This window comes from Erythrolamprus reginae, chromosome 1 (assembly GCF_031021105.1).
Source record: "Erythrolamprus reginae isolate rEryReg1 chromosome 1, rEryReg1.hap1, whole genome shotgun sequence".
Lineage (NCBI taxonomy): Eukaryota > Metazoa > Chordata > Lepidosauria > Squamata > Dipsadidae > Erythrolamprus > Erythrolamprus reginae.
This window is the reverse complement of record NC_091950.1, coordinates 242,340,128-242,359,775: the sequence shown is the minus strand read 5'-3', so window position 1 is coordinate 242,359,775 and position 19,648 is coordinate 242,340,128. Positions and strand designations below refer to the sequence as shown.

Sequence of the window (19,648 nt, the reverse complement as noted above, 5' to 3'; positions counted from 1 at the left end):
TACCGTTCTGACAAATAATAATGCTTTTTTTCTATTGGTCTGCCTCTAATGATTATTTCTTACTTTGATTTTGCATGTGTCTATCTGATACTCAACTCACTATTTTTTTCATTCTTCCTTAAAAATGTAAATTTTAATGCCTGAATTTAGACTTTCTATTTAAAAGTATTTGGTGTCATTCTGGGTTCAAAATAACTCTTTTTCAACCTTACAAAGGAGGCAAAGGCAAAAACATTCCCAATGCATCTTACCAAGAACTTAATGTCTCATAATTAGTCAAATATTATAGATATGTAGTTTTCCATATTTTTGATAATTTACTCCTTAATAATGTACAAAAGATGAGGTCTGCTTCATCCCCTTATACTGTTGATAAGGTTACACTGAGTATGGCTAGAAATAAAGTGCAGAAATACAGTATATCTGTACTATCCCTAAGAGAGATTCTGAGTTGCTAACCTTGCTTTCCTGCAAAATATGGAGGATCTACATGCTTCAATGCCTTTTATGTTTGTTAATATCTCCCTTTTTAATATCTTTTAGCATTTGTTAAGATAAGTTTGATATTAGAAGTAGTACCCTGAATTTTCAATGGGAGTGAAGAGGGGTTGGTTGAAGAGATTAAATTCAATGTAGAAGGGCCTAATACAATGTATTAGGTAGGATAGGAAGTGTGAACTTAAATTCTCGATAAGAAAATATCTCCTGGTTTAATTTCTTTTAATTAAAGAAAGCGTATTTAATCTGCAGATTAATTATGTTTATTTCATTTTTTATTGATTACAAGGGGTGTACTTTGTCCAGATATAATTTCTTTTTGCTATGGGGAGAAAAATGCAAAATTTCTCCGGTATTCAGACAGAATACTTATACAACTGAAATAGATCTTTGCTTGCTTCATGCGCCATTAAAATATCATGATGGGATACTTGAAGTTAGAACCAGAAGGAGGATCAATGCATTTAATGCTTCATTTTTCTTCACTGAAAGTTTTCAAAGCTGTGTATCCATCTATCAAGCATGATGAAGTGTATCCTATAGTGTGTAGGGGGTTGATGACCTCTTAGCTCCCTTCCAACTCTATGATGATCTGATGGAAAGGAAGTGCTAAAGGGTTAGCTAAGTAGTATTTGGCCTGAAACGTCAAAACTGTCTATGGAGATTCTCAATCATCCAAGTCATGGTTGTCCCAAAATGCTTTTCAAAAGGCAACTGGACTTTCCATAGTTTTTTTCCCTTGAAAATGTTTGTTTCTCAACATAATGTTTTCAAGAAAGTGTTTAAGAAGCTTCTTGGATGTGAAGTGAAGAGTTACCTTTTGAAAAGCATCTTTGGGACAAACATCAAAGCTGTTTTCAAGTCTCTCAAATGTTATGTAGTAATGTACGAGGATTCTGTCTTAAGTAGTTCTGATAATATTGTGGTTGCCAACTAAGTGAACTAAGAGGGGAAGGATTTTATGACCAGGAGGTTGAAGACAAGTGTACTATTTCTACAGAAATATTGTAAAATGGAATTTATTATAAATTTCAGGGAAGGGAAGAGAGTTATTTGGCAAGACGATCATTTGTAAGACCAAATATTGAAGGAGAACAGCAGGGAAGCTTACATATAATAAGCCTCAGACTTTAAGATTGGATTACAAGGAGATTTTCCAAGCTATCAGCATAGATGTGGGAATAAGGGTAAGAAATGAAAGAAGAATATGCTGTATGCAGGAGGGAGAGAGGCTTTGGGCATCTGTGTTTTTCAGAGCGTGGGAACCTTTAATTAAAACATGTGACTGCTTCAGTGAGACTTGACATGTGACCAACAGTTCATAGTGTCCAAATTAATCTTCACAGTTCTTGGTTATACATAGCAGAATCCCATTCCCTGAATTGGCCAATTGCAGTTTTGTAAAATATCCTGGCTTGGAGCTGCTTTTCTCATACGACATTTAATTCGCCATTTAGTGCTGTGTTTCTTGCATACTTTTGTTTTCTCACAAATGTTGCTCTCTCTGTAATATGAGAGTAAATATTAGATCAGGTTTCCATGAAGAGAAAAGGAATAGCAGTTGGCATGGGGGATTCTGTGACCTCCACAATAATCTAAGCACATGTATATGCTCCCTTAAAGCATGTGTAAATTCTACATTGAAATATGTCAGCTTCCTGCTACTTAATGTGGCTCAAATGGAAATGAGGTTGTTATATTATCATCAAGAGGTTTATTCATTAACCTTCCAAAAGAAGGTCTGAACTCCATGGTTCTTTTCTTGCATATTAACAAAATACAGCTAATGTACAAGCCACTTTGGTGGTAGTGCTTAAAGCAACAGGCTAGAAATTGGGAGCCTATGAATTCTAACCCTGACTTAGGTACAAAGTCAGCTGGGTGTCCTTGGGCTACAGGTAGTCTTCAACTTATGTCCAGTTGTTTAATGACAATTCTAGATTATGAGGGCCCTGGAAAATTGACTATTCACCCTCATCCAAGTTACAACCATCATATCACCCCAGCAGTCCACGTGATTGCAATTTGGATGCTTGTTAATCGGCTCACATTTATGATGGTTACTGTTCTGGTATAAGCTCAACGTTTCCCAATCAGATAACTCAGCACAATAAGGTATCACAGATCATTTTATTACAGGAATTCTCACAATATCTCACAGTTATGATGGGATTCTTCTGCAGTATAATCTTTCCCATTGTGCAGGAAAAAAGAGGTTGAATTGACCCAGGCTCTAGGTGTAGCATCTACATGCTGGCTGGCTTAGTGAGTGAAGACAAAGACCCTCTGGAATGTTCTCTCCAATTACCCCTCATCCCAAGTCAGAGCCGATAGAAATACACAAATGTGGTCACATGTTAAACTACGTTACCCAGAGTGCAATTTCACTACATTTCCCCTAATGCAATATCTTAAAGAAACATGCCTAAATACAGTCCAACTATCTCTGTCTCTGGGGACAGCACAGTTACAGTGTCCTGCAATCACAGGATTGCAATTTGCAAACCTCTCAGTAGGCTTCCAACAAGCAAAGTTAATTGGGGAAAGTGGATTTGCTTAACAACTGTGTCATTAATGCCCTCTGTAAAAAATTGTCATAAAAATCAGATCTGGTCACATGAAGATTCCTTTCATGACCGCATTGATTAGTGAAGTGAAAATCCAGTCCGAATTGTGGTTGTATGTTATACAATACCTGTAGTCACTCTCTCTCGGCCCTTGGAAGAAAGCAATGGCAAACCATTTCTGAAAACCCTAGCCAAGGAAACTGCAGGGGCTTGTCCAGGCACTCTCTGAGAATTGGACATGATTGAATGATAGAAGAAAAAAATATAGAGATTCAAAAACTGAGCCACAAAGGCTCAAATGTAAATATTACCTCTGCCATAAGCTTACACTGTAGTTGAGACAATAGTACAAATCTCCCTTACGGTTTAGTTATAAGTGTATAAAATAGTATTTGATACAAGTACTCCTCAACTTCCAGAAGGCAGGAGGGGAAAATGCTAGCAAATGCCACTAGCAAAGGGCTCGTGATGAGTGAGGGGAAAATTCTGACATTTGAGCTTTCACCAGTTTTTAGCCACATTTGTGGCCTGTCCTCAGTTCCCTGGAGAAATGAACCTCAAATGTTTGAAAATGCTAGAAATGGGGGTGGGTTCCCCTTACCTTCGCCACTGGTTCACTTGCTCAGATCACTCGTGCGCATATCCCCTCATGCGAATTCACTTCCGCACATGCTCAGAAGGTGGTTTCAGCCTGAAACATAGATGAGGAGTTGCTCAGCTGTGCTTTGGGTGAAGAGATAAAGGTTGGTATTAATCCAAGGATGGGTGGGAGGACAAGGAGAAGCCATCCAAATGGATAAAAAAAATGCTGAAAATTCCAAAGAAAAGATGGTGGTGTGCACGGACCAGTACAGACAGAACCAGATCTGTGACGCCACCTTTGTGTCACTAACCATTTGGGAAATCTGGTACAAATCAGGAAGAATTCACCCCTGGCTAGCAAACACCTAGGTTATTGCAATTTCTCTCTCTGGTCAGACAGGGAGAGGATCTGAGCAACTGGTTGTGTTGGGAGAGCTTTCTCTCTGCCAATCAGATCACGGAGGCCTAGAACCTACAGACCTACAGAACCTAGAAACTACAGACCAATATCACTATGCTGCATCTCATTTAAAATAAAGGAATCAATTATAAATCAATCAATCACCCTTTACTTAGAATCTAATAACCTACTCTCTAACAAACAATTTGGATTCAGAAAGAAATTATCCTGCAACCTACAACTACTACACTGCAAAAACATTTGGACTACCCACCTAGATCAAGGAAAATCCATTGATGCAATTTATATTGACTTTTGCAAAGCCTTCGACTCAGTGGTCCACGACAAACTACTCCTAAAACTCAAATCCTATGGCATCTCAGGATTCCTTCACAGCTGGATTACTGCATTCCTGTCAAACAGGCAACAAGTGGTCAAAATTGGAAGCGCCATTTCCACTCCTATCCCTGTCAAAAGTGGTGTTCCCCAGGGCAGCGTACTAGGTCCTACTCTTTTCATTCTCTACATCAACGACCTCTGCGATCATATCACAAGCAACTGTGTTCTTTTTGCCAATGATGTAAAACTTTTTAACACCACGGACAACACATTTACTCTCCAAAAAGACCTCGACTTTGTCTCAGATTGGTCTAACACCTGACAACTTCAAATATCAACCAACAAATGCTCTACCCTCCACATCGGCAAAAAGAATCCAAACCTCATATATAAACTGAATAAACAAATTCTCACAGCCAACCCACACTCAGTAAAAGACCTTGGAATACTAATATCAAATGACCTAAGTGCTAAGGCCCATTGCAACAATATCGCCAAAAAGGCTTCTAGAGTTGTTAACCTGATCCTACGTAGCTTCTGCTCTGGCAATCTCACACTACTCACAAGAGCCTACAAAACTTTTGCCAGACCCATCCTTGAATACAGCTCATCTGTCTGGAACCCATATCACATCTCGGACATCAACACCCTTGAAAACGTCCAAAGATATTTCACCAGAAGAGCCCTTCACTCCTCCACTCGAAACAGAATACTCTACAAAAATAGACTAACAATCCTGGGTCTAGAGAGCTTAGAACTACGACGCCTAAAAAACAATTTAAGTATTTCCCACAAGATCATATGATGCAACATCCTACCTGTCAATGACTAATTCACTTCAAGCGCAACAACACAAGAGCACGCAACATATTCAAACTTAATATTAACCGCTCCAAACTTGACTGTAAAAAATATGACTTTAACAATCGAGTTGTCGAAGCGTGGAACTCATTATCGGACTCAATAGTGTCAACCCCTAACCCCCAACAGGTTCTTAAGAAGTCAGTAAGGGGCGTACATAAGTGCACTAGTATGCCTTTCATCCCCTGTCCAATTGTCTTTCCTTTATCTCATATATCATATATATTTTCTTCCTTTCATATATCTTCTCTAATTTTATATATTTTCTTTATATATATTACTACATGTCTATTCTCTTCTATATGTATTGTATATTGGAATAAATAAATAAATAAAAAATAAAATAAAATAAAAATAAATAAAAATAAATAAAACCTATTGGCATTCTGGTGAATGACACACACACAGTTGCTTAATAACCGTAGCTGGGAGAGCCAAGATTGTGGGTTTTGAGTGAAGTAGATACAGTATGTGGATCTCAATCAACATTTCACTCAGTGACTGAGATTCTGGGCCCAATTGTGATTATAGTTGGAGGATTATCTGTATGTCCAAAACATGATATAAACGTATGATGATGACGTTAGTAATGGGATCGCTCTTCTTGTTATTCATTCTTGTTCAATTCTCTCTGCTAACACAGCAATCCCATCCGCCTTTTTTTGTAACTCATGCTGTTTCAAACCTGTCCACTTCTGCTTGTTGGTTACACCTTTCCACCGACCCTGATTGATTTCATGTGGGAAAGTTTAACCCTGGTGTCACCATTCGAAGAGAACCTTGAAGAGAAGTTCAAGTGGATGAATCTAAATGGGATTTCTTCTTTCTTTTTCTTCTTTTGTTTTTTTCTTAGGAATGGTCAGAAGAAATATTCAGTCTGGCAACAAACCTGTTGGCACAAAACATGTCCAGGGATGCTTTTCTGGAAAAAGCGTAAGTACCGAAATCCTTACTGTGCAGGAAGTTCCTTTAGTTTCTTATGTGTCAGCTTCCTTCTTTTCCCCTTTTATTGCTACCAATTGTTTTCATGATGATGGATTACTGCCTCTCTAAACATGCTTTTTCCTCTTTTCTCACTGAGACGGCAAACTGGACGTCTTTTTAGAAACAGAACTAAGAAGTTCAGCCATGATGACTCAAATAGGTGTAGTCTGAGCTTTTGTTAGCACCATTTTGATATGCTTCCTATTCTGGGAATGAATATACAAGGGGAGTCACAGCAGCAGATAGTGTGTTAAGTGACTCTAATTCATGTCTGTGGCCCAAAAATATAGTTCATAATCTAGGTGTTCCTGATTATGAAGTATTTTGATGCAGAAGTCCACAATTTTGTCACTTAGCTTACGCATGGGGAGGGGAATCTTCATCCTTATTTATAGCAGAAAGCTCTATTATTCAGGAAGGATCTCTGTGGATACATTTGGCACTTCATGAGTAAAGAAGGAAGTCTACAACATCCTGAGAAGTCCTCTGAGAACCTTGAGAGATGTGCCATTAAAAGTTAGAGTAGGAACCTGAACTAAACGTGCATAAGTGCATCAGCGTGCCTTCTGTCCCCTGTCCTAATATTTCTCTCTTGCTAGTACAATGTATGTAAACACAGTTATATCTTTGTATACCTCCAATATGCAATTGACAAAACAACCAAACAAATAAATAAATAAAATAAACGATCGGCTTGAATCCTTCAGCTGTAGGGATTCGTACGTCACCGAGTATGTTCTGGTTTTTTACCAGTAGATTCGTGATTAGACAACTTCTCCAGATTTGACTGGGAGAAAATGGAATTTACTTTATAAAGACAGCAGGGGGAATCTGGTCTTTTTACAAAAACTGAAAATCTTATCTGTTTAAAGTTATATGCCACTCTGTTGGAATGTTGAGGCCTCTTTTTGTTGTTGTTGCTGTTGTTTTTTCTTTTTTGTATTGTTTGTATTTTCTTTTTGGTTGGTATGTTGTATGTGTCATGTTGCTTATGGTCTTTGTTTCTTGTTTTTGTATGGTCTTTTAAATGTATATAAATTTAATTTTAAAAAATTTAAAAAAATTTTAGACCCCTTTTTCAGCATGTCCTGGAATGAACATGTGACTACCACTAGCTTATTATATCTTTCTTATATCTAAGAAAGTTACAGAAAACTTTTCAGCATGGAACTATAGGAGCAACCTCCCTCCTCCACTAACCCCCCCCCCCCCAACTTTTTTCTCCAGAGATTGATTCTGGCAGTTCCCTGGATAGATCTAGCTTTGAATCCCAGTAGAATTCTGGGGAAAAAAATATTTGGATCTTCACTTTAATGGATCTGCAGTGGTAACAGTATAGCATGCCTGACTTTAAACCTGCCAGTCAATATAGTATTTGTTTGTTTGTTTGTTTTTATGCTGCCCCTCTCCAAGGACTCAGGGCGGCTTACAACTTATAAAAACAATACAAAATAACCTAAATCCAATTAAATTTAAAACTAGCTAATCTAAAACCGATGTTACTTTAAAAATCAATCATTCCAATTCAAACAAACAAACATTTCATTCATCAGCCAAGGGGCTAGAATCTAATGGCCCCAAGCCTGTCGGTTTCATGAGTCTTCAAACTATTGTGGAAAGCATGGAGGGTGGGGGCCGTTTGAATCTCCAGGGGGGGAGCTGATTCCAGAGGGCTGGAGCCCCCACAGGGAAGGCTCTTCCCCTAGATCCCGCCAGGCGACATTGTCTAGTTAAGCATAAATAATAGTGGCCAATACTAAAACCATATTCATTTTCTTATTGACTGGCTAGTTGAAAACTGACATCTGGAATTCTGATGCTGTTGCTTAAGGTTATAAACAATAAATGACAGGCTTATCTCCTTATGATATGCTATCTGTTATTAGCTGAACAATAAAGGGCTACAAGATTCCCACCTCCCTTTCTTAATTGCCTGGGCTTTTGCCCTCAGAAGCAAATAACTGTAAATCTGTTCCTGTGAAGTCTGTAGGCATGATGTGTTGATCCAGAGAGCTTTGAAATAAAAGCACAAAGGGTGGTGTTGATGATAAAATAGTTGGCGGGGGTTTTTTCAGCTTAAAGAGGAAACGCCTAAATATACCCAAGTTTATCTACAGTCATGCAGATGACTGAATAAGAATAAACAGAGATATATTTAAACTAAATGTTACATACAAGCATATGTAATGAAATCCTGGTGACATTTTAAAAGAAATGCTATTTTTCAGTAGAAAATGTAATGCACAGAAAGGTGTGTTCTCTTTCACAATGCTTTCGGAGCCAAATGTCTTCTATAAAAGAGTTCCCCAAGAATAAACAGCTCTTCAGCACACCACATGTTCCATATGGATGCTTCCTGCTCTGTAGATGAGAAGTTCTCAGCCCTGGGGCTGCAGCCCACTGCTGGGCTGTGTCCAGTTTGGAACCGGGCCCCATGAGCGGTGGGCTGGCATGCATGCATGTGCACACAATTTGATTTCTGTGAGCGACGGGCCAGCACATGTCCATGGCTGCATGCAACTCAGGTTGCACAAGTTGAGCTGTGCATGCTGGCCCGTGGCTCACGCAACCCTGTTTCACTCCCCCCCCCCTCCAACAAAGGTTAGGGACCTCTGCTGTAGATGAATCCTTTTTGAAAAATGTACTGGATTAGGACATGGATTGGCAAACCATGGCTCATGAGCCATGTGCGGCTCTTTGGCCCCTTGACGGGGGGAGAGAGAGAGAGAGAGAAAATGGCTTTTGAGAAAGAGAGAGAGAGAGAGAAGGGCTGTCTGCACACAGCCAGCCCCACTCTCTGTTGGTAATGGCATAATAAATCAAGACGTTTTGGTCCCGAAATAATTCTAGCATGAAAGGGGAAAGGAAGCTTTTGCTGGTCTTTGAAATGCAAGGCCATTGTTCACATTAGTGTTTGTCAGTCATTGTCATGATTTAATTTTATGGATATTGTAAAGTAAATTGTAAGGAATTTAATTTTATCAATAAATAATATTGTTATTAAGTATGATATCAAGTTTTATTCAGTATACTTATAGTTTAACTAAGACTTAAAACTTTAACACAGATACAGAGAGAAGGAGAGATGGAGAAAGAGAGAGAGAAAGAGAAAGATACAGAAGGGGAAGAGAGAGATAAAGTGAGAGTGGGAGAGAGATACAGAGAGAGACACACACAGAGGTACAAAGAGTGGGAGAAAGATACAGCAGGGAGCAAGAGAGGGAAAGGAGGAGAGAGACATAGATAGATGCAGAGAGAGGAAGAGGGGGACAGAGATACAGAAAGACGGTGATAGAGATACAGAGGCAGAGGGGGACATAGAGAGAAGGGAGAAATAGAGAGAAAGGGGTTTTGTGGTTCCCAGCTCTCTGTCCTAATGATCAGCTGAGTAGGCTAGGTGGGAATGAGTGATGTTGAGTTGGCCATACCCACCCAGATTTTGTGGTTCCACTAAAAAGGTACAGATGAACTGCATTGCTAAGGTTTCTCGAACTCACTTATGTGAGTTCTGGAATAATAATAATAATAATAATAATAATAATAATAATAATAATAACAACAACAACAACAACAATAACAACAACAACAATAGTAATAATCATAATATTTAAACCAAAATTATAAATATACTTGTAATTTAATAAGTCACAATGTCTAACCTGTTTATATCACAGGAGAATAGACAAAGAACAGGATTTTCCAATAAGAAAAGGAGAAGGATTTGCTTGAAGATTAAGTGAATGTGGAGAAAAGGGCAGTTGAAATTTTTCAGCAGAAGGATATAATCCTGCCTACAGCTATTTTCATTCCTCCCCCTTTTTTTCTTCTCACTCCCAAGCCAGCCTCTTAACTTCAGGGGGTAAAACTAGTGAAAAGCATTGGAAGCATAGTATGCCTTTTTCTTCCCATCGTTTCTGCAACTCCTGACAGTTTGATTCGTTATGTATAAGGTAGCTGGTTTTTTTATCATATACAGTTCTACTTGCAGATAAGCCAAGAATTTTAGATCCTCAAATACATCCCCAAAGCTGGGCTCTGTTTATCCATGGATAAGCTTATCCACGAGTGTATACAGTAATAGTTTTTTGTGAAACAATGTAGATTCATTTCAAGTAAGTGTTTTGGGACAGTGGAGATGGCGTCATTTGATCTGAGAAAGCAAAGAAGTCATTTGATTTGATTTAATTGAAGCAATCTGCAGGGCCTCAACCACTTCAGATCAGTGCTATGAGAAAAGGCTCTTATCAATCCCCTCTTTCATTACTGGTTAAAGTGCTTTCAGACTGGGTGGGGGAACCAGGAAGGAGAAGCAAATTGTCGCCCCACGAGCGTCACTGGTAAGGTTGTAAGTCGGGGACTTAACAGTTCACTTGAACGATGATGACCATTCAAGCCACTCCCACCTACTCACATGGCTGGCAAGCCACTCCTACCCAGTCACATGACCATTAAGCCACACCCGCAAAATAAGCCACACCCACAGTGTGGCAGTAAAAATTTTGGCTGCCCATTACTGCATGCAGTGAAGTAGAGTCAGCCCGCCTTCGACAACTTTGGTCAATGCAGAGAGAGCTTTAGGCAGGGCAGTTTTGCCATGCAGTCAGGGGTGGGCAGCAGGCAAGACGGGGTGGAATGCAGTTCCACCGGCAGAAATGAAGATGCATGCGCAGCTCCAGCTGATCGGCTGGGGTGACTTCCTGGATTACTGGTCTCGGCTGGGCTTGGCTCTCCTTTTCCCCCCTGCTGCTGCATCTACGCTCCTTGCTTTTTTCCTCCTTCCTCCTTCTTGGCCTCGGATGAGCTTCCCTCTCTCCTGCCCGGCTCCCCTCCAGCCTCATGTAGCCACCTCCTGCCTGAGGTGCAAGCAGAAGGCGTGGGTGGAAGTGGCGCAGGCAACATTTATGCTTCTAGCAGCACCTGTTTGCCTGAGGTGGGGGGGACCCAGGAAAGAGAGCATGGGAAACACGAAGGAAATTGTCACCCCTGCGAGTGTCACTGGTAAGGTTGTAAGTCGAGGACTTAACAGTTCACTTGAACGATGATGATCATTCAAGCCACTCCCATCTACTCGCATGGCTGGCAAGCCACTCCTACCCAGTCACATGACCATTAAGCCACACCCACAAAATAAGCCACACCCACAGTGCGGCAGTAAAAATTTTGGCTGCCCATTACTGCATGCAATGTGGTACCCAGCGAAGAGGTTATTGTGGTGAGCACTGTAGACCTACTTGTCTCTTACTGGTTATTCACCTTCCAGATGAACTATATCCAGACTCAGCAGAATGGGCAGATCCCATCAGCCATAGAGTGTCAGCTGTGACTAGAACACTGGCTTATTCCACAGTGGTCTCTGCTCTTCAGAGATCAGAATGGCCCCCAACCCTGTTAACCTTTCATAAGACCTTAGAAACCTGGGTGTGTTTGTGTGCCTGGGGTGCTGAATGTGTTAAGGGCCCCCTATTCTCAACTGCTATGTATATTTATTTTGGCCATTTCTATTGTTTCTATTGTTTTAAAATGTTTTAATATTTTGATTGTAACATGAATTTTTTTAAAAATTGTACTCCCAGTCATTGACTGAGATGGATGGCTATAAAATTGAATACATACATGCATACATGCAAACATGCATGTAGATGGTTTGTCATGTAGATGGTTGAGTGGTTCAGGGTGGGGAATTTGTAGTGGGTGGGACATTTTATTCTATTTTTATTCTGTTTTATTTTATTTTTAAATTTACCTATTCTGATTTTATGTATGGTGAGACTGGTCTCTGGGTGTCGCACGACTTTCATTGCCAATGACAATTCGTTGTTTTGACAATGACAATAAATGTATTATTATTATTATTATTATTATTATTATTATTATTATTATTATTATTATTATTATATACATACAGGCCTGTTCTGTTTAAATAAAGTATCCCTTCAAAACATCACAGGGCCCTTTGTTATTTACATTTATTTCAACTAAGCAGTTGAGCCCTCCCCTCTGTTTTTAACCCTTCATTTCTACTTCTGAAAGAAAAAATTACATTCTCACGTGGCTAAAGGAAGTCTAAAAGCTACCCTAGTAAGACTGAACTGTTTGAATAGAAGTATGTCTTTAGGAGCTTGAATGCAAGTACACAGAGCTCACCTAAAAGGTCATCAAGTCCACTACAGGATTCATTGCACAATCTCTGCATAGATGAACGTTTCCAGTTTCCCATATCCATAATTTGTCTTTTTAATGAACAGAGTAAAGATTTGTGTTCTATGCAATACAGAATTCATATATGCATAATAGAAGCGTAAGAATAGTGTAAAACAAACCATTTTGAACAAAATTCTGTTTTTGTTTTAAACACTGGGGGGACTGGATTATTCGCTGAGAAGGTGCACTTAGAAATACCATTACAGGTGAATATCATTTTCTTGATGTTTTGATACATTAAGCTTTTCTTGGGAACAGTTTGGGTGAGATTATACAATAGAACAAAATACAAGATTTTTTAACGGTAAACAATAGATAAAGCAAGTTCTAATATTGTGATTGCAAATAATTTCTCACCAGCACATTATTTTGTTCCTTAGGTACACAAAACTTAAATTGCAAGTCACTACAGATGGGCGTATCCCTTTGAAGAAGTAAGTTGGATTCTATTGTGTCATTGCATGTTCTACAGTACAGTGGTACCTCTACGTACGAACTTAATTCGTTCCGTGATCAGATCAGGTTCTTAAGTAGAAAGATTTGTAAGAAGAAGCAATTTTTCCCATAGAAATCAATGTAAAAGCAAATAATGTGTGCGATTGGGGAAACCACAGGGAGGGTGGAGGCCCTGTTTCCTCCCAGGAGATTCCTAGAGAGGCCCTACGGAGGCTTCTCCCCACCTTTTTTCAGCCATGTTTCCTCCCAGGAGATTCCTAGAGAGGCCCCACAGAGGCTTCTCCTTGCCTTTTCCAGTTACAGTTTTGGAGGCTCAGGTTTGTAAGTGGAAAATGGTTCTTGAGAAGAAGCAAAAAAATCTTGAACGTCGGGTTCTTATTTAGAAAAGTTCGTAAGTAGAAGCGTTTGTAAGTAGAGGTACCACTGTATTATGAAACTGACTTTCTAGGCACCATTTAAAAATCAAAACCTGCCATGAAATTTCATTATTGTGTAATGCTCTTCACTATATGGTGAACACAGAGAGACATGCCAACATAGTTAGCATGTGGCAAAGAAGGCACGACTGAAAATTTTTGTTGTGTAAAAAGAAATATAAGCATTCAATCGTATGAAGCCTCCCATGGGTTAAACATACATTGAACCAGAGTAATTGCTGTGAGAGATCAAGATAAGTGGTGAGATGTCAGACTGAAGAGCTGTGTTTCTGATATAGCTAGTCTGAAATTCAATATTAATTAGCCCCGCTACCCATAAGTGCAACTAAATACATTATGACATAACCAATGTTGACATATGGTCAACTACTTTTTGATTGATGTTCCCTATGTGGAATAGAAGGAATGGGGAGCATTTAATCCTTTACTTTAGGCAACATAATGCCTCTGGCAAGTCATATAGGTTATCCAATTGTAGTGTGGGAGGGTGCAGTTCAGAATTAAATTAACCAGCACGGTGGGAACAAAACTTTTCTTTTAGAAATGAAGATTTGGAAAAGACCATGGCTGATGTGCATAAAAATAAAGTTGAAGAGTGAATCAGATTTCGTACAGATTGTCAAGGCCTTTCACTTTATTTGCTACTGACAGTGCAGTAGTTTCTTAGATTAGTACTTGGGTGGCAGATATGAATGTGAAAGCACTGTGTAGACCATTGATTGATATCAGTAATTTTGGCCTTTAGGGTAGGAATGGCAATTAGGTATTGCTGAAACCTAGGTTCAATCAACATGGGTCAAAGTTATCGTTGGCAGGAGCTGTGCTTCATAAATATCAGCTGGGTCTCCAGCCTAGTTCTAGAATATTATTTGAGCTTGTTTGGGAAGGGAATGGGCACAATGATATTTGCAGAATTGAAAGGGAAATAATTATCTCCTAGCAAATTTATTCTAACAGGATCATCTACCCATCTACATACACCCAAAATATATCTTACTAATATATAAAACTTGGTTTGAAAAAGTGTGCATCCTAAGCTTCAGAGACTTAATATTGCATATGTTACCTTACCCCAAATAATACAGGGTAAATGATTTTTTTCTGTAATATCTGAATTGGTTCTAAAGTTAGATGGAAAGAAATGGTACTCTCTGATAAATTTAGATGCCAATGAGTATATGAATAAAGAGCTAATTGACTACAGAAATTCAGAAGGAAAGGAGGGAGGGAAAGAAAGAGAGAGAGAGAAAGGAAAGAAAGAAAGAAAGAAACAATCTTTTTTACAGCGTGATACTAGCAAACCAAGAATATATGACAGATTAGTGAAGAACATTTCTCTTTTTTTTCTATTTTGCAGCATTTATCGCTTATTCTCCTCTGACAGAAAGCGTGTTGAGACTGCATTAGAAGCTTGTAATCTTCCATCTGCTAGAGTAAGTATTGGAACCTTTTTTGTCTGATTTTAATAAGAAACATTGGCCTCCACTTTCTTTCTTCCAGCCATCCAATCCAGCCACACTGATGTTAGTTCTAGTGTGTGTCAGTTCTAGAATGTGTCATGCAACAATGAGTTTATGCATTGTTACCTAGTCTCTGGGTACATCCTATCACTCAGCATTATAATAGGATTCCAACTTGGCAAATTTTCTAGATCTACCCTTAGCTGGCTTATTTACTGGAAGATATTGGCTGCTGTTTTAGCGAGCAGCACTGAAAAATATGTCAGAGCCTCAAAAGTGATTTAGATGCTCTGGAGAAATATATTCAGCATTTTGTCAAATTCCAACAGGGGAAGAGAATATCATATCATATGTTTCCCACAAACAACCTAAAGTTTTCAATTTGAATCTAAGGGGAAAAGTGATCTAGGGATGGTTCTCGATGGCACTTCTTCTCCTACACATTTTGGAGCGTGAAATCCTGAATCTGGAAATTATGTATGCACTATCTTTCCAATTAGGTTGGTTGACAAAACTTTTTAAGGACTGCATTATAAAACACCAATTGAATAAAAATGCCGCAACACCAATTAAATAAAAATGTAATGTGAATTGCAAGGTTAAAGGTTAAACGGTAGAAACCAACCAACCAACAACAAATAAATCTCTTGGAATGATAAAAGGACTTTGCCAGAGAAACCCTGAACAGAAACAGAATTTATAATAAGTGCTTAGGAAAATAAACCCTTATTACTGATAGTCTAACAAGAGATGAAAAAACTCCTGGGTCGATGGAATTGAGAGAGCCTGGTGGGCAGATGTATGAAGATAGAGGACACATTGCCAACTTTTGGTTTAATTAATTTGGGGTTTATCTTTGTGGAAGGAAAAATATAATGTTATTTAATGAAATACCTTCATGCACATACTGATCTGTGCTGACAGTAGACAAAAGCATTCAATATGGAAAAGTGTCTCATCAGTCTCTTTCTGCAGGCAACATTGATTCTTTTTGATGGGGATTGACACTGAGGATTATCTGATTAGTAAGCTTTCCTCCTACATGCCCCAAAAATGCATATGGCATGTGGGATGTTAAAAATTCCACCCCACAAAAAAATGCACCAGCAAGAAAAAATATTATGCAGCTCTAATAGTATAAAGAGGAAGGGAAATTACCATGACAGAAATATGCAAGAACTGTTACATAAGCAAAGAGGGCTGAAAATTATGTCTTGGGAAGCAAGATAACATTTAGAAGTAATTCAGCAGGCTCCCTCTGATTCATTGGGATAAATCTGGGGAGGAGGTAAAGCACAATCAGGCTGACAAACTTCTGTTATTATAGCCTATCTCAATAAGATATAGCTTTAGTCTTCCAGTAGAGTTAATTTTCTATTCTGGTCTACCAAATGGTCTGACTGATAGCCACCCACACACTACAGAGCTGAAATTGGGCACATTTAATATCAAACCAATGTCAAAGAGAGGAAGTGGAATTCCAGATACTCTAGTTCAAGATGGCCGCTAGCTTGTTCATTCAAAATCAACATTCTGCCCATTTTTGGTGGCCAATGAAGTTATTATCAAAGTGATAGAATGTGTATTTTTCTCCCTCTTCTTATGGAAAGCTTTACAGCTTTTGTGAAGTTTTTGGATTATTCTTGAAAGTCAGTCCAATATGAAATATAGATATCTTAAGAGGGGAGACAAATGTGGAACATCACGTGATCTTTCTAGTGGCTCCTTTCGAACCAACTTCCCCTGGAGTTTCGTACCGCCCCCACTCTCCTGGCCTTCTGGAAGAGCTTAAAAATACATCTGTGCCGGAAGGCATGGGGTTGTTGAGCCTGACCATCTTTCTCCAGCCCCTATTATTGATTGGTTGAATTGAAGTATGATTAGGATTCGTATGGGATGAATGGATTGATGGACTAATTTAATTTAAAAAGCAACATGAGAAAATATTATTTTACTGAAAGAGTAGTAGATCCTTGGAACAAACTTCCAGCAGACGTGGTTGGTAAATCCACAGTAACTGAATTTAAACATGCCTAGGATAAACATATATCCATCCTAAGATAAAATACAGGAAATAGTATAAGGGCAGACTAGATGGACCATGAGGTCTTTTTCTGCCGTCAGTCTTCTATGTTTCTATATTTCTATGTTTGAAAGTATTATAGAATATAGGTCATGTTTTAATAAATTTAGATTTCTATTGTTATTGTGAAATTATTATGTTGTAAGCTGCCCTGAGTCTCAGGAGAAGGGCGAGCCTAGAAATCAATCAATCAAACAAGCAAGCAAACAAACAAACAAATGGCCCCATCTTTACAAACAAAGAAACCCAGAAGCAAGAAAGTTGACAACAGTATATTTCATACAGCCAGCTCTTATTACCTGGTAGTTGTACAAAGCAAAGAAATAAATAATAGCCCTGGCTTTTCAATCTTAGCATTTCTCTCAACACAGCAGTATTTAAGCAAACCAGACCTATGTTTGCTACATTTTTGTATATTTCAGCAAAAGCTTTACATGTACTTTGACATTTCAGGAGTAGCTTCCCAAGAGAAAACAGTGTTTGCCATCCATTCTATAATTTTGCATTAGTTTAATTATTTTTGTTATTTCTCATGATGCTTTCTAAATGATTTAAATCATCTTTCTGATAATGTATCAGAAATGTATCACCTTTCTGATACAGTAAATATACTCCCAAAGTAGCAAAGAATTAACTGTTGAATGTCCTAGAGTAAAAACTGAATCAGAAACCCATTAAAATACAGTATATTACTTAGTGCAAAAAGCTAAATGTTATATGGTTCACATTCTTCATTCACAATGGTCTGTAACCATTATTAACATTCAGAGCTTAGAAGCAGAATGTGTATTTTTAATTTGAAGTGTGTACCATGTCATCCTCATTTTACTCACCATTCATTCAACAACCATTTAAAATTACAGTGGTGCTGAAAAAAACTTTACAGCTCATTTGCTGCCTCCACAGCATACCTCAATCATGTAATTGCCAATATAAGGCAATACAAGTTTTATGCCTGTCTTCTTCCCCCAGAAATACTGGAGAGGAAGGGATTTCACTACAGTAAGAGATCAGAAAAATTGAAGAGGGGGGGGATTTCAAGAGAGCAATCTATTTTGATTGTTTCAATGAAAAACAATGTCAAACTGGAAGTCTGAGGCTGGGATCCATTGGCATGCTACACAAACAGTTTACAGTACTCTCTTGAAATCTTTTTCTCTCTCTTTTTTTATGAAGTGGGTTGGGGGAAGAGAAAAGGCAAACAATTTCTGTATACAAACTCATCTTTGCCTGACCTTTTCCTGCTGCCTCTGTGGTTGCATTGTTCTCAATTTGTGGAAGAGCAAACAGCTACTCTCGTGAAATCTCTTTTGGTCCAGTTCTTCGTTCTATCACTGGTTATCGTTTTTAAAGAAGATAGACAAGGCTTGAGAGATCCAGGTACAATTGATCCCTCCCATGCAAACCTACAGGACAAATAAATAAGTACAATGATTTATTTCATCATTGATCAGAACAGAAGAGTTGAACAACTAGTTGTGCAACAGTAACGGAACATAACTAGCTAAATTGGGAACATGTTTGGTGTAATGGTTAAGTTGTCCTAGAAACCAAGAGACTGAGTTCTAGTCCCTTCTTAGGTATGAAAACCAGTTAGGTCAGTCACTCTCAGCCCAACTACTTCACATGTTTGTTGTTATGGGCAAAATAAGAGCGGGAAGAAATATTGGTATATTAAAAACATGCCAATTAACTAATTGCAATCTCATTCACTATTATAGAAAATAATTTTAACACAAATATTGAAATGAAATTGGGGGGAGGGGTTCAATTATTATGGGAAACAACAGAAATAAGATAACAGAAATTTAATGTAGTGTTTCTCCAAAAAGAGACATGCCAGAATTTCTTTTTAAAATGCTAAAGTAATATTTATATCCGCTTTTATTAGACATAAAAAATGAAAGTTATAGATGGAAAGTACTGCTTTTCTATTAAAAAGTAAACAGGTTTATTTTAAATTACCCAGATTTATATGGAAAAGATTTGTGATTGATCAATAATGGATAAAGATTTACAGTTGTCAGAAAAGCACTTCTGATTGGCGCTGGAATATTTAGGGTAGGGGTCCCCAAACTTGGCAACTTTCACACACTTGTGGACTTCAACTTCCAGAATTCTGGGAGTTGAAGTCCATAAGTCTTAAAGTTGCCAAGTTTGAAGACCTCTGGTTTAGGGTAATTAGTTTTCAATTTCAGTCACTTTCATTCAGATCAATGACCTTTTCAAACTACTTTGGTGGTTGAGAAAATTTCTTTAGAGCAATATTTGGAAATAAAAACAATACAACAACAGTTAATTGGCAGGAAGTATATGGTAAGAATAGGAAGGGAGTTCACTATCTGGTGGCAGATAAAAACCCAGAGAGGAAATAAAACATCCATTAATAATTAATACTTTTCTAGTATAAGCAGATCAGAATAGCATTTGGACCGTAGAGATATGGAAGCTGCTCAGTCTTTTTAAAAATAACTTTATTAACATTTTTATATAAAAAACAATAACCGATGAAAGAAAAAAAGAAAAAGAATGCAATAAAAATCACCTTTTAAGAAAGCAACATCCAATCTTCATCAAAAGTATCCACAATTTCCTAATATTTTCCCCTCTTTAATTTGCAAATATAGAACTTTTAATTCCACAAGCCATCTTTTAGTAATAAACCAATCAAATAATTACATCTACTTACCAGTGTTCCCTCTAATTTTTTTGGGAGGTGGGCGGAAAAGTATAGTGTCTGAGCGGCAGTCCCTTCGAGACTGGGCGGCACAGAAATAATA

General features: G+C 38.2%; 1 protein-coding gene across 7 annotated transcripts in view; it reads left to right on the top strand.

Moving 5' to 3' along the window:
* PLCB1 (phospholipase C beta 1) overlaps window positions 1–19,648 on the top strand; it is a 535,828-nt gene that overhangs the window by 326,066 nt on the left and 190,114 nt on the right. For all 7 annotated transcript variants that reach the window (XR_011557370.1, XR_011557371.1, XR_011557369.1 and 4 more), the window contains exons 5-7: window positions 6,101–6,180; window positions 12,813–12,866; window positions 14,683–14,758. Coding sequence is in view for 4 of the 7 variants with exons in the window: in XM_070732668.1 (XP_070588769.1) it covers window positions 6,101–6,180; window positions 12,813–12,866; window positions 14,683–14,758 (210 nt within the window). In the remaining 3 variants the exon portion in view is untranslated. The remainder of the gene's footprint in view (window positions 1–6,100; window positions 6,181–12,812; window positions 12,867–14,682; window positions 14,759–19,648) is intronic.